This window comes from Panthera tigris, chromosome B3, assembly GCF_018350195.1.
Source record: "Panthera tigris isolate Pti1 chromosome B3, P.tigris_Pti1_mat1.1, whole genome shotgun sequence".
In the NCBI taxonomy this organism is placed as follows: Eukaryota; Metazoa; Chordata; class Mammalia; order Carnivora; family Felidae; genus Panthera; species Panthera tigris.
In genome coordinates this window covers 131,644,129-131,664,938 of record NC_056665.1, presented here as the reverse complement: position 1 = coordinate 131,664,938, position 20,810 = coordinate 131,644,129, and the positions used below count along the sequence as shown (strand labels likewise).

Genomic DNA, 20,810 nt, shown 5'->3' with positions numbered 1-20,810 from the left:
AAGAATAACTTGGTGGCTACACACAGGAGACACAAAAGGGGAGAAGAGCGGTAGCAGAGAGACCGGGAGTCCTCCTGATAATCATAAATCAATGCATTTAATGTTATTACTGTCTTAGCTCTCAAATCCACCTTCAAGGCCAGTGCAGGCTCCACAGCCCTCATGAAGATATCCCTAAGGCCCTCACTTCACATAACTCTTTCCGCCTCTCAATTTATAGGACACTCATTGCGGGAACCTCTCACTCATTCTTACCAGATGACAACTCCTATCTTTTGTTAGATTTTAATCATAACATATTTTATTGTGAGAAGCAAGCACCACACAATGCTTTCTTATTACACAGAATTTTTTTTAACCTCTGTGGACCTCAGTATGGTTTTTTATTTCAGGACTTTTATTTTTAGAGCAGTTTCAGGTTCACAGCACAGCTGAGGGGACGGTACAGAGATTAAATGCATTTTGTTATTCAGTATCAAAAAATGACCTCCATTATCACCAATATCATCAATATTTAGCAATATGAAACCAGTTTTGACCTTGTGGACCCTCTGACAGGGTCTTGGGGATCCCTGGGAATCCCTGGGCCACACTTTGAGAAATATTGATATTAAACTATTTGAGGCCTTTCTTCCCACTCCTACTCACTCATTCCCAGAAGGCAAACTCAGCATGCTTGTCTCAGCCCCTTCTGGACCTCTTTGGAAGCCAACCTGCCTGTCACATGCCCCCCTGTTCTTCCCTGCCAGGTGGAGGGGGCTCTCCCAGGGACAGAAGTTCTGCAGGTTGCACAGTCATGTCTGGGTGGATAAGGCTGTCTAACTCAGAGACTATCAAGTCCTTTTGGTCACACATCTAAAGCCACATGCTCCAATTCTGCTGTTATCAGTAATAAAGTTAATGGTTTATCTTCCATTTTTCTGAATCTTGTATCACCTGGAGTGATGAAGGGGGGTGATATTGATTGGTTCCATAAAACCCCAGTAAAACATTTCTGAGTTGATCCAAACTCATGCTGGATGTATATCTGTTCCCATACTTTATATTTGAAATTCTTCTTCAAAGTCCTGCCAGGATTTAATTCTTTAAGAGAAGAGGCATTTTCATTCATTGTTTGTAGCTAAAAAAATAACTAATTTTTTTTTTTCAAAACACAAGGCTGATATATTCATTAGTTGTGAGGTCATTCTCTCCTGTATTTTACACTGCTTTTACGTGCAGCTATTCCAAATATCCTTTAACATTTTAGGAATATAAGAACCCATTGAAAAGCATGAATAATAAAGACTTTCATTAGAAGTGTATTTTCTACTTTTTGGTAAAACAAAAGCCTTGTAAGACTTGGAAGAACACATGACATTGAAAGCACCTCACTCCCCACCCCCGCACACACACCAAATCCTTCCTTCCTACAGACTGAATGTTTCTGTCCCCCCTAAATTCATATTCATATTCTCCAAGGCGATAGTATTTGGAATAGAGTCTTTGGGAGGTATTTAGATCATAAGGCTGAAGCCCTTAAAGAAGAGACATCAAAGAGATGATCTCTCTCCCCACCATGTAAGGATGTAGAAAGAAGGAGTTTGTCTATAGAGCAGGAAAAGAGCCCTCCCCAGGAAATGAATTGGCCAGCACCTTGATCTTAGACTTTCCAGCCTCCAGAATTGTGAGAAATAAATTTATGTTCTTTAAGCCACCCAGTTTATGGTATTTTGTTACAACAGCCTGAGCAGATTAAGATGCTATCCTTCCAAAGAAGAATCTCCACACCTAGGCAGCAACCTGACCACTGAATTTAATGGCCCCATGAGACATGGGCCCCATGAACATGACTTTTATGGTTTCTGGGGTAACAACATCCCACAGTGAAGGGCTTCAGTGTTACAGCTGCCAAAGTTGGTGTATCAGTCTGCTTGGGCTGCTATGACAAAATACCATAGACTAGGTGGCTTAATCAACAGAAATTTATTTTCCCACAGATTTGGAGGCTATAAGTCCAAGATCAAGATGCCAGTATGGCAGGAATCTAGTGAGGACTCTCTTACTGGCTTATAGAGGGTCACCTTCTCACTGTGTCCTCATATGACAGAGAGGAAGGGAGACAGAACTAGCTACCAGCACACTCTGGTGTCTCTTCATTCAAGGGCATTAATCCCACCATCAGAGCCCCACCCTCACAACCACCTCTAAACCTAATTATCTCAAAAGGCCTCAACTCTGCCATCACACTGGGGGTTAGAGCTTCAACATAGTAATTTGGGAGGGACACAATTCAGTCCAATGCAAAAAGACTCCAGCCTGAATGGATAATTGTTTCAAGACTTTCAGTTCTCTAAAATTAGTCCTATAAAATTATTTGGGAGTGTTTGTACACTTGATTGATGGGCACATAATTAATTTATGTAACCTTGAGGAGTTTTAGACTGAAACTAATTTTTTTGGCAGTCTCATATGTAGTTTTTCAAATGTGTTATTGTAAAATATGTGTTTATGCTAAATAAATGTAAACATTGCAAAAAGTTATAAAAGTCCCTTCCCCAAATCCAGTCACAGAGGTTCTGTGAATAGTTTCTTGAGTATTTTTCAAGAAATTCTGTTCATATATGTGCACACATATATATATGTGGGAACAGCCAAATATATAAATCGATCACAAACATAAAGAAACTCATGGATAGTAATACCATAATGGTAGGAGACCTCAACACCCCACTCACAGCAATGGACAGATCATCTAATCAAAATATCAACAAGGAGGGGTGCCTGGGTGGCTCAGTCAGTTGAGCATCTGACTTCAGCTCAGGTCATAATCTTACAGTCCATGAGTTCGAGCTCTGCATCGGGCCCTGTGCTGACAGCTCAGAGCCTGGAGCCTGCTTTGGATTGTGTGTCTCCCTCTCTCTCTGGCCTTCCCTCGCTCATGCTCTGTCTCTCTCACTCTCAAAAATGAATAAATGTTAGGGGCGCCTGGGTGGCTCAGTCGGTTAAGCCGCCAACTTCGGCTCAGGTCATGATCTCGCGGTCCGTGAGTTCAAGCCCCGCGTCGGGCTCTGTGCTGACAGCTCAGAGCCTGGAGCCTGTTTCAGATTCTGTGTCTCCCTCTCTCTGACCCTCCCCCATTCATGCTCTGTCTCTCTCTCTGTCTCAAAAATAAATAAATGTTAAAAAAAAAATGAATAAATGTTAAAAAAAAATTTTTTTTTAAATCAACAAGGAAACAATGGCTTTGAATGACACATTGGACAAGATGGACTTAACAGATATATTCAGAACATTTCATCCTAAAGCAGCAGAATATACATTCTTCTCCAGTGCACATGGAACATTCTCCAGAATAGACCATATACTGGGACACAAATCAGCCCTAAGTAAGTACAAAATGATCAAGATCATACCATGCACATTTGCAGACCACAACTCTATGAAACTCGAAATCAACCACAAGAAAAAATTTGGAAAGGTAACAAATACTTGGAGACTGAAGAACATCCTACTACAGAATGAATGGGCTAACCAAGAAGTTAAAGAGGAAATTAAAAAGTATATGGAAGCCAATGAAAATGATAACACCACAACCCAAAACCTCTGGGACGCAGTAAAGGCAGTCATAAGAGAAAAGTATATAGCAATCCAGGCCTTCCTAAAGAAGGAAGAAAGATACACAACCTAACCTTACGCCTTAAAGAGCTGGAAAAAGAACAGCAAATAAAACCCAACACCAGCTGAAGACAGGAAATAATAAAGATTAGAGCAGAAATTAATGCTATCGAAACCAAAAAAACAGTAGAACAGATCAATGAAACCAGAAGCTGGTTCTTTGAAAGAATTAACAAAATCGATAAACCATTAGCCAGTTTGATCAAAAAGAAAAAGGAAAGGACCCAAATAAATAAAACCAAGAATAAAAGAGGAGAGATCACAACCAATACAGCAGAAATAAAAACAATAACAAGAGAATATTATGAGCAATTATATGCCAATAAAATGGGCAATCTGTAAGAAATGGACAAATTCCTAGAAACATATACACTACCAAAATTGAAACAGGAAGAAATAGAAAATTTGAACAGACCCATAACCAGTAAGAAATCGAATTAGTAATCAAAAATCTCCCAAAAAAACAGACTCCAGGGCCAGATGGCTTTCCAGGGGAATTCTACCAAACATTTAAGGAAGAGTTAACACCTTTTCTCTTGAAGATGTTCCAAAAAATAGAAATGGAAGGAAAACTTCCAAACTCTTTCTATGAAGCCAGCATTACCTTGATTCCAAAACCAGACAGACCCCACTAAAAAGGAGAACTATAGACCAATATCCCTGATGAACATGGATGCAAAAATCCTCAACAAGATATTAGCCAAGTGGATTCAACAATACATTAAAAAAAATTATTCACCACAACCAAGTGGGATTTACACCTGGGATGCAGGGCTGGTTCAATATCCGCAAAACAATTAACATGATTCATCACATCAATAAAAGAAAGGACAAGAACCATAAGATCCTCTTAATAGACACAGAGAAAGAATTTGGCAAAATACAGCATCCTTTCCTGATAAAAAACCCTCAAGAAAGTAGGGGTAGAAGGAGACTACCTCGAGATTATAAAAGCCATATGTGAATGACCCAATGCTAATATCATCCTCAATGGGGAAAAACTGAAAGTTTTCCTCCTAAGGTCAGGAACAAGACAGGGATATCCACTCTCCCCACTGTTATTCAACATAGTATTGGAAATCTTAGCCTCTGCAGTCAGACAACACAAAGAAACAAAAGGCATCCAAATCGGCCAGGAGGAAGTCAAACTTTCACTCTTCGCAGATGACATGATACTCTATATGGAAAACCCAAAAGATTCCACCAAAAAACTGCTAGAATTGATTCATAAATCCAGCAAAGTTGCAGGATATAAAATCAACGCACAGAAATCGGTTGCATTCCTATACACCAACAATGAAGCAACAGAAAGAGAAATCAAGGAATCGATCCCATTTACAGTTGCACAAAAAAACCATACAATACCTAGGAATAAATCTAACCAAAGAGGTGAAAAATCTATACATTGAAAATGATAGAAAGCTTATGAAAGAAATTGAAGAAGACACAAAAAATGGAAAAAGATTCCATGCTCCTGGATAGGAAGAACAAATATTGTTAAAATGTTGATACTATCCAAAGCAATCTACATATTCAATGCAATCCCTATCAAAATAACACCAGCATCTTCACAGAGCTAGAACAAACAATCCTAAAATTTGTATGGAACCAGAAAAGACCCTGAATAGCCAAAGCAATCTTGAAAAAGAAAACCAGAGCAGGAGGCATCACAATCCCAGACTTCAAGCTATACTACAAAGCCGTCATCATCAAGACAGTATGGTACTGGCACAAAAACAGACACTCAGATCAATGGAATAGAATAGAGAACCCAGAAATGGACCCACAAACGTATGGCCAACTAATCTTTGACAAAGCAGGAAAGAATATCCAATGGAATAAAGACAGTCTTTTTAGCAAGTAGTGCTGGGAAAACTGGACAGCGACATGCAGAAGAATGAACCTGGACTACTTTCTTACACCATACACAAAAACTCAAAACGGATGAAAGACCTCAATGTAAGACAGGAAGCCATCAAAATCCTCAAGGAGAAAGCAGGCAAAAACCTCTCTGATCTTGGCCACAGCAACTTCTTTTTTTTTTTTTTTTAATTTTTTTTAATGTTTGTTTATTTTTGAGACAGAGAGAGACAGAGCATGAACGGGGGAGGGGCAGAGAGAGAGGGAGACACAGAATCGGAAGCAGGCTCCAGGCTCTGAGCCATCAGCCCAGAGCCCGACGCGGGGCTTGAACTCACGGACCGCGAGATTGTATCCTGAGCTGAAGTCGGACGCTTAACCGACTGAGCCACCCAGGCGCCCCGTCCACAGCAACTTCTTATTCAACACGTCTCCAGAGGCAAGGGAAACAAAAGCAAAAACGAACTACTGGGACCTCATCAAACTAAAAAGCTTCTGCACAGCGAAGGAAACAATCAGCAAAACTAAAAGGCAACCTACAGAATGGGAGAAGATATTTGCAAAGGACATATCAGATAAAGGGTTAGTATCCAAAATCTATAAAGAACTTATCAAACTCAACACCCAAAAAACAAATAATCCAGTGAAGAAATGGGCAAAAGACATGAACAGACACTTCTCCAAAGAAGACATCCAGATGGCCAACCGACACATGAGAAAATGCTCAACATCACTCATCATCAGGGAAATACAAATCAAAACCACAATGAGATGCCACCTTACACCTGTCAGAATGGCTAACATTAACAATTCAGGCAACAACAGATGTTGGCGAGGATGCAGAGAAAGAAGATCTCTTTTGCATTGTTGGTGGGAATGCAAGCTGGTGCAGCCACTCTGGAAAACAGGATGGAGGTTCCTCAAAAAACTAAAAATAGAACTACCCTATGACCCAGCAATTGCACTACTAGGAATTTATCCACGGGATACAGGTGTACTGTTTCGAAGGGGGACATGAACCCCCATGTTTATAGCAGCACTATCAACAATAGCCAAAGTATGGAAAGAACCCAAATGTCCATCGACGGATGAATGGATAAAGAAGATGTGGTTGGTGTATACACACACACACACACACACACACACAATGGAGGATTATTCAGTAATCAAAAAGAATGAAATCTTGCCGTTTGCAACTATGTGGATGGAACAGGAGGGTATTATGCTAAGTGAAATTAGTCCATCAGAGAAACACAAAAATCATATGACTTCACTCATATGAGGACTTTAAGAGACTAAACAGATGAACATAAGAGAAGGGAAACAAAAATAATATAAAAACAGGGAGGGGGACAAAACAGAAGAGACTCATAAATATGGAGAACAAACTGAGGATTACTGGAGGGGTTGTGGGAGGGGGGATGGGCTAAATGGGGAAGGGGCACTAAGGAAATCTCCTGAAATCAGTGTTGCACTATATGCTAACTAGTTGGGATGCAAATTAAAAAAAAAAAATTAAATTAAAAAAAAATTCTGTTCATATATGTGCACACATACACACATGCATTTTTTACCCATAAACAGAATCATTCTACACATTCTGATACATGGTTCATTGTTTTCACTCAGTGTCTTGACTCTTTCCATATCAATACAAAGGGCTCTACCCTATTACTTTTTCATTTTTGCAGTTTTCCACCAAGACATAGACCACAATTTATTTAACCAGCCCCTTTTTGATGAAGTATTAGTTTGTTTCAATTTTTTTTTTTTGCCAAAAAAAACCACAAAACACTATAAAACCATCCTTGTACATATCTTTCTGAACTTGTATGAAAAGCCTTAAGGAAAATTCCTACAAGTGAAATTTCTGGGCCAAGGAACATACACACTGGAAATTTCATCAGTACTTGTGAACTGCCTCCAAATGGATTGTGACAATGTACACTCCCAGCATCAGTGTTCATGTGTGGGATTCGTTCCTCCACAACCTTGACAACCCTACATGCCATGGAACTTCTCCATCTTTGTCAACCTGATTAAGGGGAAAAAGGCATCTCATTTTTGTTTTAGTTGTTTTTTCCTTAATTATGACTGAGGTGAGGCATTTAGTACACCACATATTTATATTTCTTTTCCTGTGAACTGCCGATTCATGTCTTCTGCCTGTTTTCCTATCCTATCTTGTGCTATGTGGGGCTTGGGTGGAAAACTGCCCTCCTGGATACAAGAGAGCCGAGGGCAGAGATGTGGCTCTGAGGGATCTGTGGGGATCCCTGGGTACTGACTCGGCTTTCTCCTTTCAGATTTGACCAGTCTGCTGATGGGACTTAAGTTCAAAACCAGGAAAGCCCCGTATTTATAAATATTTCCTTCAGAGGAAAAGTACAGATGATTTAAGTTCTTCCCAGATGGGTGTTACAAAGCCCCAGTATGAAAGGTGGTGGTGTGGCCAAAATGTAGCAGGAATTGGCTGTTGTCTCATCTCTAGGGTGACTTTATTTGCATGGAGAGCATCAGCAGCCACAATACAGGCAAGTAGGAAAATGAGGGCCTATGCAACAGCCACACCATGATTTTGACCCACAACTGCTCTGAGAAAATACCTCCTTTCCATAGGGGCTTACGTGACTAAATGCAAACCTGTAAGTTTGTATGCATGCACATTTGTGTGTGTATGTGTGTGCGCACATATGTGTCTAATTCTCCCACCAATCTGCCACCACCTGAAATTCAGCAATTTTTAAGCAACATACAGACTGAGGAAACTTAAAAAAGTAGTCTTTTGTCTGTCTCATGTATGACAAATATTTTCCCTGTTGGGTATTTTTACACTTTTTTTTTTGTTTGGTTGGTTTTATTTCTCTTTTCATTTTTATAGAATATTTAACTATATAGAAAACTTATTTAACTATCTAGAAAATTTAACTTTTATGTTCTCAAATTTATTAATCTTTTCTATTATGGCTTTCAGTTTTCTATCATGCTTAGAAAGGTCTTCCCATTCCAAGTCTATACAACTAATTCATCTGTGTCTTTTTGTTCTGAAACTTTCATGATTTTATTTATTTTTAAGTTTATTTATTTTGAGAGAGAGAGGGAGAGAGAGAGAGCATGAGTAGGGGAGAGGTAGAGAGAGATAATCCCGAGCAGGCTCCACACCATCAGCACAGAGCCTGACGCAGGGCTCAGACTCACAAACCATGAGATCATAACTTGAGCCGAAATCAAGAGTTGAACTCTCAAATGACTGAGCCACCCAGGTGCCCCTGGAACTTTCATGGTTTTAAATCTTTGAGTCATCTGGCAGTAACAGATTCTTTTAGTATAATCATTATTCATTATTCATCCAGCTCTATTTTTTCAATAATCCGATAATCCAACTGATTTAATAAGCAATCATTATAATATTATAAATTTTCATATGTATGAACATACATAGACTCTATTTTGCTCCTTTAATCTATTCCTGCATCAGAATTGTTTACATTACAGTAACTCTAGGATAACTTTTGTTAATGTAGATTTTTTTTTAAATTTTTTAACATTTATTCATTTTTGAGAGACAGAGACAGAGTGCAAGCGGGGTTGGGGCAGAGAGAGAGGGAGACACTGAATCCTAAGCAGGCTCCAGGCTCTGACCTGTCAGCACAGAGCCCAACTCAGGGTCGAATTCAGGAACTGTAACATATGACCTGAGCCGAAGTCAGATGCTTAACTGACTGAGCCACCCAGGTGCCCCTTATTAATGTAGATTTAAAAAAATATTTTCAAATATGTAAATGTCACTTCAAGTCTATGAATAGCCATGGTATCATTTAAGTGATGTTTATCGGGGTTGTTTTGGAACTAATTTATAAAATACGAACTATAATTCGATTTTAGTTATTTAAAATAAAGTCGCTAATAACTTAAGGAGGTGAATGTTGCAGTGATTCTCAAACTCCGTTTCTACATCAGTGAGCTCAAACATACAAATGCCTGAGTCCCGCCTTTCAGGGCATCTGATTCAGGAGGCAGAAGGTGGGCCGTACTGCTCAACCTCTCCTAAAGTCAGTTTTTCAACACAGTGAACCTCAAAAACCACTAGAATAATATTTGCTAGAGTAACATTTCTAATTTCAAACATCTTTAACAAAGAACAGTTCAAATTAGAGACCTGCCTGTTAAGTGGATAAACAGAATTCCTTGAGAATAATTAAAACCACAGCCAAATAAATTTAGCAAGAATACATTATTTTAAACAAGTTTTCTGCTCAAAATAAGCAATGAACAATAAACATGTTCATTTTAAAATAGGAAACACTGGAAAGACACAGGATCAAAATGAAAGAGATAAAAAGAACATGATAGAAGAGGATCCCTCCAGAGAAAAGCCTGATGTACATACAAAAATCCCTAAGGTGTATGTAATGTAGACTGCAGTGCTAAGGAACAAACTTTACTTATTAACTCTGAATCTACAGTCACATAAAGAGAAAAAGAATACAATGGAAATCTGTCTTTATATGGTAAACTTTGGCACCAGGGAAATTAACTGTTAGACTCCAGGGGAAATACTGCATCTGACTATTTTAAGTTTGCGCATAGTCTCTGATCATGCTTCCTGCGGATGACAGATCGTCCCCACGATTTGGATGCTTTCTTCTCCACTTCGAGTGCCAACTCCAATTCCACTTTCCTCCCCAAACTTTTTCCTGTACACTTAGGAAAGGATATGGCCCTCCAACTCCTGGCTGGACCCAGAGCTGGAAAGGATGAAGGGAGCTAATTAAAGGGTCTATTCTCTGTCCCAGCCATAGCAACAGTGACTATAACAGAGGCTCGGAAGGAATTCTTTCAACCAGCAAACACGCGTCAAAGATTCCATAGTATGTCTAGCTGTTTCTGCCAGCACCTCCTGCCTAAGAAGGGCAGAAGGACTGAAATATGCAGAAGGCAGATCTTAAAGGTCAGAGAGCTCCGACTGTATTGAGGCAGTCCCCACTATGAGTGAATACCACTGCTCTCAAAAATTGATTCTCTTTCATTTCTTGAGCTTCTTGGTCAAAAGTTTGTTCATGTTCAACTTAGGGTTACACAAGTAAAGATACAGAGATACTAACACAGTATTTCATTTTTATTGAATCACCAAAGCCACCTACTTATGTGTTTATCAAATTTACATCTCAAAAGGGGAAACAATATTTTGAGACAATTTAAAAATAAAACTTGTGGGGTGCCTGGGTGACAGTTGGTTAAAGTGTCCAACTTCACTTCAGGTCACGATTGCACAGTTTGTGAGTTCGAGCTCAGCGTCAGACTCTGTGCTGAGAGCTCAGAGCCTGGAGCCTGCTTTGGATGCTATGTCTCCCTCTGTCTCTGCCCCTCCCTTGGCTCTGTTTCTCAAAAGTAAACGTTGAAAAAAAATTTTTTTAATAAAATTGTTTTTCATTTTATTTTTTAAATGTTCATTTATTTATTTTGAAAGAGTGTGGGGGAGGGGCAGAGAAAGGAGAGCCAAGAGAATCCCAAGCAGGCTCCGCACTATCAGCCCAGAACCTGATGCGGGGCTTGATCTCAAGAACCATGAGATCGTGACCTAAGCCGAAATCAAGAGTCAGACACTTAACCGACTAGGCCACCCAGATGCCCCAGGATATTTGTTTTTAATTTTAAAAGTAATGCATGTTCATGACAGAACATCTGGAAAATACAAAAAGTATGAAAAAGACAATAAAAATCATTCACATACTACTACTCAGATACAGCAACTATTAATACCTCCCACTCTTTTCCTAACAAAATAATTTTAAAATATTGTCCCAGCATTTCAAGTAATTTAAGAGAGAACAGAGATGCTTCTTGTCAGTATTGTACTGGAAGTACTAAACAGTAAAAAAAATTTTAAGTGGCAAAATAATTGATGTGAAGAGATGAAACTGTGTTTGCAGATGATGACTATTTTATTTATTTAGAAAATCTAAGAGAATCTATGGGTAAGCTATTAAAATTTTAAAAAGGTATTAGGCCTGTTTTCTAGTGTCAAATCAACTTTAAAAAATTAATGTATTCCTACTCACCAGAAATAGTCAAATAGAAAATAACAAAAAAAGAAAGAAAGAAAGAAAGAAAGAAAAGGATTCCATCCACAGTTATATTTAGGAATAGATCTATGCAGGAAAGAGCATAATAGGTCTGAAACTGCTATTCTTAGAAAGGCCTGCTTGTTGTAAAGAACTTAATCAAACTCAACACCCAAAAAAACAAATAATCCAGTGAAGAAATGGGCAAAAGACATGAACACACACTTCTCCAAAGAAGATATCCAGATGGCAAACAGGCACATGGAAAAAATCCTCTGCATCACTCATCATCAGGGAAATGCAAATCAAAACCACAATGAGATACCACCTTACACCTGTCAGAATGGCTAACATTAACAACTCAGGCAACAACAGATGTTAGCGAGGATGCAGAGAAAGAGGAACTTTTTGCACTGCTGGTGGGAATGTAAACTGGTGCAGCCACTCTGGAAAACAGTATGGAGGTTCTTCAAAAAATTAAAAATGGAACTTCCTTATGACCCAGCAACTGCACAACTAGGTATTTACCCAAGGGATACAGGTATGCTGTTTCAAAGGAGCACATGCACCCCAATGTTTACAGTAGCACTATCGACAACAGTCAAAGTATGGAAAGAGCCCAAATGTGGTGTGTATACACACACACACACACACACACACACACACACACACACACACAAACACAATGGAGTATTACTCAGCAATCAAAAAGAACGAAATCTTGCCATTTGCAACTATGTGGATGAAACTAGAGGGTATTATGCTAAGCAAAATTAGTCAGAGAAAGACAACTATCATATGACTTCACTCATATGAGGACTTTCAGATACCAAACAGATGAACACAAGGGAAGGGAAGCAAAAATAATATAAAAACAGGGAGGGGGACAAAACATAAAAGACTCTTAAATATAGAGAATAAACAGAGGGTTGCTGGAGGGGTTGTGGGAGGGGAGATGGTCTAAATGGGTAAGGGGCATTAAGGAATCTACTCCTGAAATCATTGTTGCACCATATGCTAACTAACTTAGATGTAAATTAAACAATTAAAAAAAAAAAAAAAAGGCCTGCTTATACGGTTGGCCCTTGGCTGGCACCTGAGAACTTGGAGGGTTTCTTATATTGATATAAAACTTCCCTCAAATGATAAGAGGGGCTCACACACCTAAACTATCTGTGTAAACAATGTGGTGCATAAATCTGATCTGGTGTGTGAATACCTGCTTTATTTCTTGGAGTCTGGGATTTTGGTACATGGTGGGCAGAAGGTACCCATATGACCAACCCCCAGTAATAACATTGAGTATCGAGTCTCTGATAGACAATGCTTCATACATGTTGTCACAACTTGTTACTAGAAGAATTAAATGTGTCCTGTGTGACTCCACTGGTGGAAGACTCCTAGTAACTTGTGTGCCTGATTTCCTCTGAACTTTGACCTGTGTGCCTTTTCCTTTTACTGAGTTTGCTTCATAGCCTTTTGGTATAATAAGTCTTAGCTGTGAGTGCCACTGAATGCTGAATCCTGAGTCCTTCTAATAAAGCACTGAACCTCAGGGTGGTTTTGGGAACCACCAAAATAACATCTTCCTGGAGAGAATTACAAAATATTCACTGAAGCACAAAACAAGATCTAAATAAATGGAGAGTTATACCATGATGGAGAGTGGGAAGAAAGGCAGCCCACCCACCCCATCATTCATATATTCAGTGAAATTCCAATCAGTATGCCTGCAGGAGTTATTTTGATTATTGGTGGTTCTCGATAAGTCAATCCTAAAATCAACATGGAAAAACAAAGGATCAAAAATAACCATCTGTGAAGAAGAACAGGTGGTAGAATTTGTCCACCTTGGTAGAGGAATTATTGTAAAGCTACAGTAATTAGGCAACAGGAAGGTATCTCAGTGGGGCTTTCCATGGAATCTGACAACATGATTCCAAAATTTGTAAGAATAAGCAAAAGTCCAAAATGGACAAAACATTCCTGATAAAGATGAACACAGAGCTGTGCCAAATGGTATTTGAGGCTTCAATACATAGGTGGTATAATATTGGTACAAGGATAGACAAACAGACCAATAGAATAGAATAGAAAGAATAGAATAGAATAGAATAGAATAGAATAGAATAGAATAGAATAGAATAGAATAGAATAGACAGCCCCCGAAACATACCTACCATGTATAGAAAAAAAGTTGATAATTTGACATTACAGACTTTGGAGAAGGATCAAAAGATGTGCTGTACAAAAAGCTATCTATAGGGGGAAACTCATTTAAACCCCTACTTCCTACCACACTTTATAGTCTTTTGTATGTTTTAAATACTTCATAAGAAAAACTTAGTTGACTAAACACATACACCAAAACTCTCTGACTCTGTTAGTAAACCACAGGCCAGTGATCATAATTTTATAAACTGTTCTCCTTCCTAGGACCCCAAGGGCCTATGAGCTTCTTAAGTAGCGTTTAACTTCAATTTTACACCAACTTTTTGTTTTTGTTTTTAATTTTTTTTTAACGTTTATTTATTTTTGAGACAGAGAGAGACAGAGCATGAATGGGGGAGGGGCAGAGAGAGAGGGAGACACAGAATCCAAAGCAGGCTCCAGGCTCTGAGCCATCAGCCCAGAGCCTGATGCGGGGCTCGAACTCACGGACCGCGAGATCGTGACCTGAGCTGAAGTCGGACGTTTAACCGACTGAGCCACCCAGGCGCCCCATACACCAACTTTTTGAATAAGCCTTACCTCATAGATCCTGGCAATTCCACAAAGTAGGGTTACTTCTCCTGGAAACTTATCTAAGCCTTGTTTGAAAAGATTTAAAGCCGTCACTGGCTGATCCAATGAGACGTAAACCTAAAACCAAGATACATTTCAATAAAAGTACTCGCACTTAAAATAACAGTATTTGTTACGACAAGTTTATAATTACTGCTTAGTGACACATGATCTCCTAGATGTTACAGTAAGAAGTTAATTTCCAATAGTGATGTTACAGTTTTACCTTCACGTGTCGTATCTGAAGCATTTATTCATTTATCCCTTCAACAAATGCTCATTGTGGACTTGTATTGCCACAGAGACTGAGCAGTAACTCAGCAAGAAAGGAACAAGGGAAAATCTGTTTAGGATACGACAGATACAAGTATGTCTATAAGCGGGCACTAAGGAACCAAATTCGAGACCGAAGTTGAAGACGAAGAAAGAGGAAGGACCCAAGGAACAATAAGGTCTGCAAGAGAGCAGCAGCAGAGACTCTGTGGAGAAGCTGGTTTTCAAAAGGGGCCTCCAGAAATAGAGGACGAACAGACTTGTGAAGAATGGCGTCAGGGAGTCGAGAAAGTCATCACTCAATGGCTTCCACTTAATTAGCAATTAGAACAGTAGCGTGGATAAACCACACACTTCATAGAAATTTCTAAAGTAGAGAATTATAGTTTTAGGGATGGAAAAATAAGATTATGACATTTTTTCTTCATGATCTTGGATCCTCTGTTTCTTTCCAAATTGTGTTTTGAAGAAGGTCTTCATGGGAAAACTGTGTATAGCGTCTAATGCTTACGTATGAGATTAAAAGGAGAGGTATGGATGAAAAATTTTCAATATTTACTTCATACACTACTGAACTGCTTTTTTAAATAAAATAAATAATTTAATATACTAAGTAATACAAAATGTTTGATAATTTTTTAAATTAACAACCTAATATTTGCAGAAATAATACTGTTCCTAAATCAGATTGATGTTTATTACCTAGCAATTACTCTTTTATATATTAAAGAAAATAAGAAAATTTTACTTTTATACAGTCATGAAGGCAACAATAGATTTAAGCAAATCAATTTATGGAAAAATATGTCAAACCATGTACTTAACAATAGTTAAAAAGCATATTTTTTTAACCACCGGGCAAGTGATTATCAGTTAAGAAAATGACAAATAGCGTGACCTAAGTTTTCATTTCAAGGTGTCAGAAAAGTTTAAAAGTCTACTGTGATGCTTAGAAGCTTCCTTAAGAATTTTAATATGTAATGTACCGAAGGTGGACTTAGTTTCAAACATCTCTGAAAACTACAGTAAATATATCGAGATTATTTGGCACCATAAGATTATATGATGTAACTTTCATTGTGTCCTTTTAGTATACAAATTCTTAAAACCGTATTTAGGAAGTAGTTCTTCCTTTTATATCTCTTCTTTTCAACCTCCTTTACCACACTTTTTCATTTTAAAGTGTTTTTTGTTTTTGTTTTGTTTTGTTTTGTTTTGAGAGAGCAGGGGAGGGGCAGAGAGAGGGGAGGACAGAGGATCTGAGGCAGGCTCCGCACTGACAGAGAGAGTCAGATGCAGGGCTCGAACCCACAAACTATGAGATAGAACATGACCTGAGCCGAAGGCAGACGCTTCACCAACTGAGCCACCCAGGAGCCCCGGCACTTTTTAATTTTAAAAAAATTCTTCAAGATACAGTAAGATGATGTCCTAACTGCCACTTCATCAAATGTTTCTAGAAGCCCTGGTGAGGGGCCAAGATGTAACTTTTCTCCCAGGACTGAAAATTCTAAGTGGCCCTTCACCTCTTTTGTGGCTGTGGGGGGCAGCAGGGGACAGTGAGTAGGAAGACCTGCGTTTCAGTGCTGGCTCTAAACAGCCAAGTGACCCTGAAAACCCTACTGGAGCTTCTTTAAGTCTCTGTGGCCATAAAAGTACAATGGAAATGTGAAACCTACCTTGCAGGGTTGCTATGAGTCTTACATTAAACTGTGTGTGGAACAGACCTGATATAATACCTTGTACTGAATAGGTGTTCAATAAAGGGGAAATCTTTGTTGTTATGGCCAAGCCAGGAAATGAAGGACCTACGTAAAAACAGTCCCCGTTCTCTACCGTGTGCTGAGGTGGGAGTCTGGCAGGTTGTAGGAACTATGGCCTCTCTGGGGCCTGTTACCCAGGAGGGTGGTAACAAGCCTACGGCAGCTTCTTCTACTCTGATGGGCAATCTTTCAAAGGGATTTTCTTATTTTTCATGGCAATCAATTTCTCCTGAGACCGTTAGCCTCCATATGTTCTCACTTTTCCACTTGCTATAAAGAAAAATATGTCTGAGCACATTAACTTGCCAAATATTCCTGAAGAAACTGGCAACTCTCCGTGTATACTGGCCAGAATTTGAACCTTTATTTTGAGAAGACAGATTTCACTCCGGTTTAAGAATACTTACTTTTGCCAAGTAGAGAAATGTATCTACCATTTCCTGCTGCTTCAGGGCTGATTTAAACTGTTTTTCTGCTTCACGATACATTCCTAACCTAAGAACAGTCATTTAAAAAATTAGACATTCAACTTAAAAATACTCTAGCACTTATTCACACACTGAGGATATGAATAGAGACAAGTTACATTTCTATCTCGAAGACTAAGTGTGTACTAAAGAAGGTAATGTCAAACACACATATAAATTAATATTAGCATTATGTTTATACAGTTTAGCAAAAAGTGGCCTATTTCCCATGTTCACGGTCCGTGCAACCCTCAAGCAACCCTCAAACGGTGTGTAGAAAGTCTGTCTGGACAGCAGGGCTAACAGCTGCCAGTGAGCCAGGTCATACCAGTTTACCACCCAAAGAGCTTATGATCAGCTGGACATATGGCAAGTGACCTGAATAAGTGCTTAAGGTCTCCATTTTATTAGAAGAACTTGATGGCATTTCTATGAAAATATTACCTGCTCTGGGACAAAGGCACATTTTTAAAGCCATTCTTAAACAGTTTTGATGTAAGTAGTAATTGCTACTTGAGGGAAACAGGTATACCATGTTGTGATTCTAGAAGCATATTCTTCTCCTTTTTTGTCTTCGTATCCAATACAGATTGTCCTAGTCTACAAATCTGAGATCTGTTCCTTGTCTCACTGAAGCCGTCCTGATATCAGCCCAGGGAACGTTCTATTACCACTAACTCAATCGTGGAAGCATACTTGAGCCTGTCCTAGATCTGTCGGGCTTTCTCATAACTACTCATTGCTCGCCAGCCAAGAGCTACTTGGGCACCTTACGATGCTTTTACTTTGTGAAAGTTGGAACAATACACAGTATGTTCCCTCAGTCTACTTCCGTTCATAGTGAATGAAACAGCTGTATCCTAACAGCTGTTGGAAGACATAAGATTAATGGGGTTAAAAGCAACGTCCCCCCGCAAACACTGCCCTAAAATTAGAGAGAATGTGTTAAACGGCAGAAGCCCCCATATAACTTTTACAAGAGTATTCATAAGATGTTACCAAAGAACTCTAAAGTTCTGAAAAACGGCATAGCTCTCTACACAGCTTCGACTGAACATTCAAGTCTCAAGCATATGGCTAAAGTTCAGCCACTGAATTCTGTGAACACTTAATTATCCACGAGAGTCTGGATATTTTTATCTAATATGATGTCTCTTCCCAAAAATGATTTAAAAGGGATTACAATGTAATCCTATAAAACACATGCAAAACAAGAATGAGAAAATGGATTTTTTTCAAACAATGCTGATGGAAAGATAAACAAGTTAAAAAACAAAAAAGCAATCAGAGCCATTTAACTCCCCTGGAAACCAAAGAAAGGAAGGATGGATCATACATATTTTTTTATTACCACACCCTCAAGAGAGAACTTCTAGTACTATCAAAAAGGAATAACCACATGGGTTCTTGTGCAAAGGAAATTAACTGGGCCATGTATAAAGAAAGTCTAGGAATAACGAAAATATCAGTCAGGTTCAGGAACACCGGCCAATATCAGAGAGTCAAAGTCCAGAGATAACCCCACCAACTGCTTAGCTTTTCTCTCCAATTTAATTCAATAAATACTGTCAAGCACCAACTGCATGCACATTTCATAACACAAAAGAGAAGATCGCAACAATGTCCTAAAGGCACAAATAAGCATGAAACAAAACATTCACAAATAAAAGGAATCATATTATGGCCCATAAGAGAAAAAAAAGTGTTTTGAGAGCACAGAGGAGGAGTGAACCAAGATAGTTTCAGGGAGGAAGAGACAGGCAAGCCTTTGAAGGCTAGAGAGGGTGGGATGGGGGTTGGGTAACATCTCTGCTGGAAACAAACTGTCAGCACAGGCACACAGAGAGCACAGTGCACAGCTCTGCAGGGGAACGCTGGGTTGTCTAGGGAGGTAGGTAGGGTGCAACCGGAAGGAAGGACACAGTAAGTAATGGGGGAAGAGAGAGAGATGGGCAAGCGTGTGGACTGGACAAGATCAGGCGTGCCCCATTTAAAATCCAGATTTCATCCTCCAGGTAGGGGAGATTAACCAAAGAATCCAACCAGAGCTGTTTTTTTCACAACACTGTTCTGACGGTCGTTTCTAAGAAGGGCTGATGGAGCAAGAAAATGGGGGCAGAGAATCCAGATTAGAAGCCAATGGAACAATTCAAACAAAGCGAAAAGCCAGAATTCAGGCACTGGTATGAGAATGGGTAGTAAGGGAACAGCTGTGAGAGCTACCTGTAGACCAAGAATTGGCAGAATTTACTGATCAGAGCAAAATTTGGGGCTACATCCTCTGGTAATCCACCCTTGACCTCTCCAGTCCAACTTGGGAGCTCTTTTTCTGGGCTTGCTTCTATCATGGTGGGAGCTAGGCTTATAATTGTTTACTGTCCTCTCTTCCCTCCCCTCTCTGCCCTCCCTCCCCTAATCCCCTATGATTTTTTTTAAATCATTTATTCTGTTTATGTTTGAGAGAGCGAGTGTGTGTGGGGGAGGGGCAGAGAGAGAGAAAGAGACACAGAATCCAAAGCAGGCTCCAGGCTCCGAGCTGTCAGCACAGAGCCCAATGCAGGGTTCGAACCCACGGAATGCAAGATCATGCCCTGAGCCAAAGTCAGATGCTCAACTGACTGAGGCACCCAGGTGCCCCGACTGTAAACCATTTAAAGGAAAGACTGTCTAATAAATATTGGTAACCCTTGTACCTGGCAGAGTAGCAGCTCGTTACATAGCTTAGTGAGTGAGTGAATACAGGAGTGCTGAGCACAACAAAGATGAGAGGTTATTAAGGGACAGAGAAGAACTCTGACTAATACGGCAAGGTGCACTCATTTAAATGCCATCTTACACGGACGGCAGAAGGAGTCCAAATTGTGCTTGTCTTTAATTATTAAAGATTTCTTAAGCTTTTGTTTAGAAGCTCAGGATTTCAAGCTTGCCTTCAGAAATTATACTCATAAAAATTTAATGGTATAATGCTACAAAATTACCTTTTAGTAGAAAATACTTCCTCAATCTAACAGCAGAGAAAACACATAAGTTCTATGTAAAAATACCTAAGCGGAAAGTAGTCTTAATTTCAACCAAAAAAGAATAAGCATTCTTTTTATTCCATTTATATATTTCCTTTTCCTCACAGTGTTGGACTGATAAGGTAATCTGAAGGATGCTCAGAGTAACCGGTCTACCTGGTTTTGAATAATGAAAGGCATATTTATCTTTATAAAATACAATTGCCCGTTCGTCTCTATTTTTCAAATGCTTCAAATGCACTTCAATTCTAGGCAACAAGTTTTAGATCATTTACTAGTTGCTGTACAGTATTCATAAAACTAGTTACAACTTTTCTGACCTCGCAGTTAATTTGCTTAAAAACATGTTTAAACATTAAGTGAATTAATGGAAGATTATTCAGATCCTAGAGAAACACCATGGAATTGTGCAAATAGTAAGAGAACTGGCCTCAGAAAACTGAGCTCTAATTCTTGTCCTGCCACTTACTAGCTGTGTGAATCTGGACAAGTCACTTTTTCTGAGGCTCAATTTTTCCCATCTGGACAAAGGGCTAATAATTGCAACTACCTCCAGGTGCTGGGAGGTTTAAGGTAAAGTAACAAATGGACAAACTATCTCCCAACTGTAAAGCACACTACAGATGTGAGGCATTGGGGGAAATAAAAAGACTTGAGAGCAAGAGGAGAAGAATGGGAATCAACAGCCTCAGCTCTAACTGCTCCGTTACTGACTGGTCTCGTACTAACTAGTTCCTGATGCAAATCACAGGCTCTCTCTGGCCTCAGCCTCCTCATTTAAAAAGTGCTGTTGTATCTGATGGTCTCACAGTTTCCCTGGCCCGGCACTACAATTTTACTATTCTAAATTTTTTTTTAATGTTTGTTTATTTTTGAGAGAGACAGAGACCCAATGCAAGCAGGGGAAGGGCAGAGAGAGAG

At 39.2% G+C, this 20,810-nt stretch overlaps 1 protein-coding gene across 7 annotated transcripts in view; it reads right to left on the bottom strand.

The window, feature by feature from the left end:
- The window catches only part of TTC8 (tetratricopeptide repeat domain 8), a 59,862-nt gene that overhangs the window by 8,820 nt on the left and 30,232 nt on the right, over positions 1-20,810 (bottom strand). For all 7 annotated transcript variants that reach the window (XM_042990315.1, XM_042990316.1, XM_007094979.3 and 4 more), the window contains 2 exons: positions 16,810-16,897; positions 14,334-14,444 (listed from right to left, as the gene is read on the bottom strand). In XM_042990315.1, the coding sequence (XP_042846249.1) occupies positions 14,334-14,444; positions 16,810-16,897 (199 nt within the window). The remainder of the gene's footprint in view (positions 1-14,333; positions 14,445-16,809; positions 16,898-20,810) is intronic.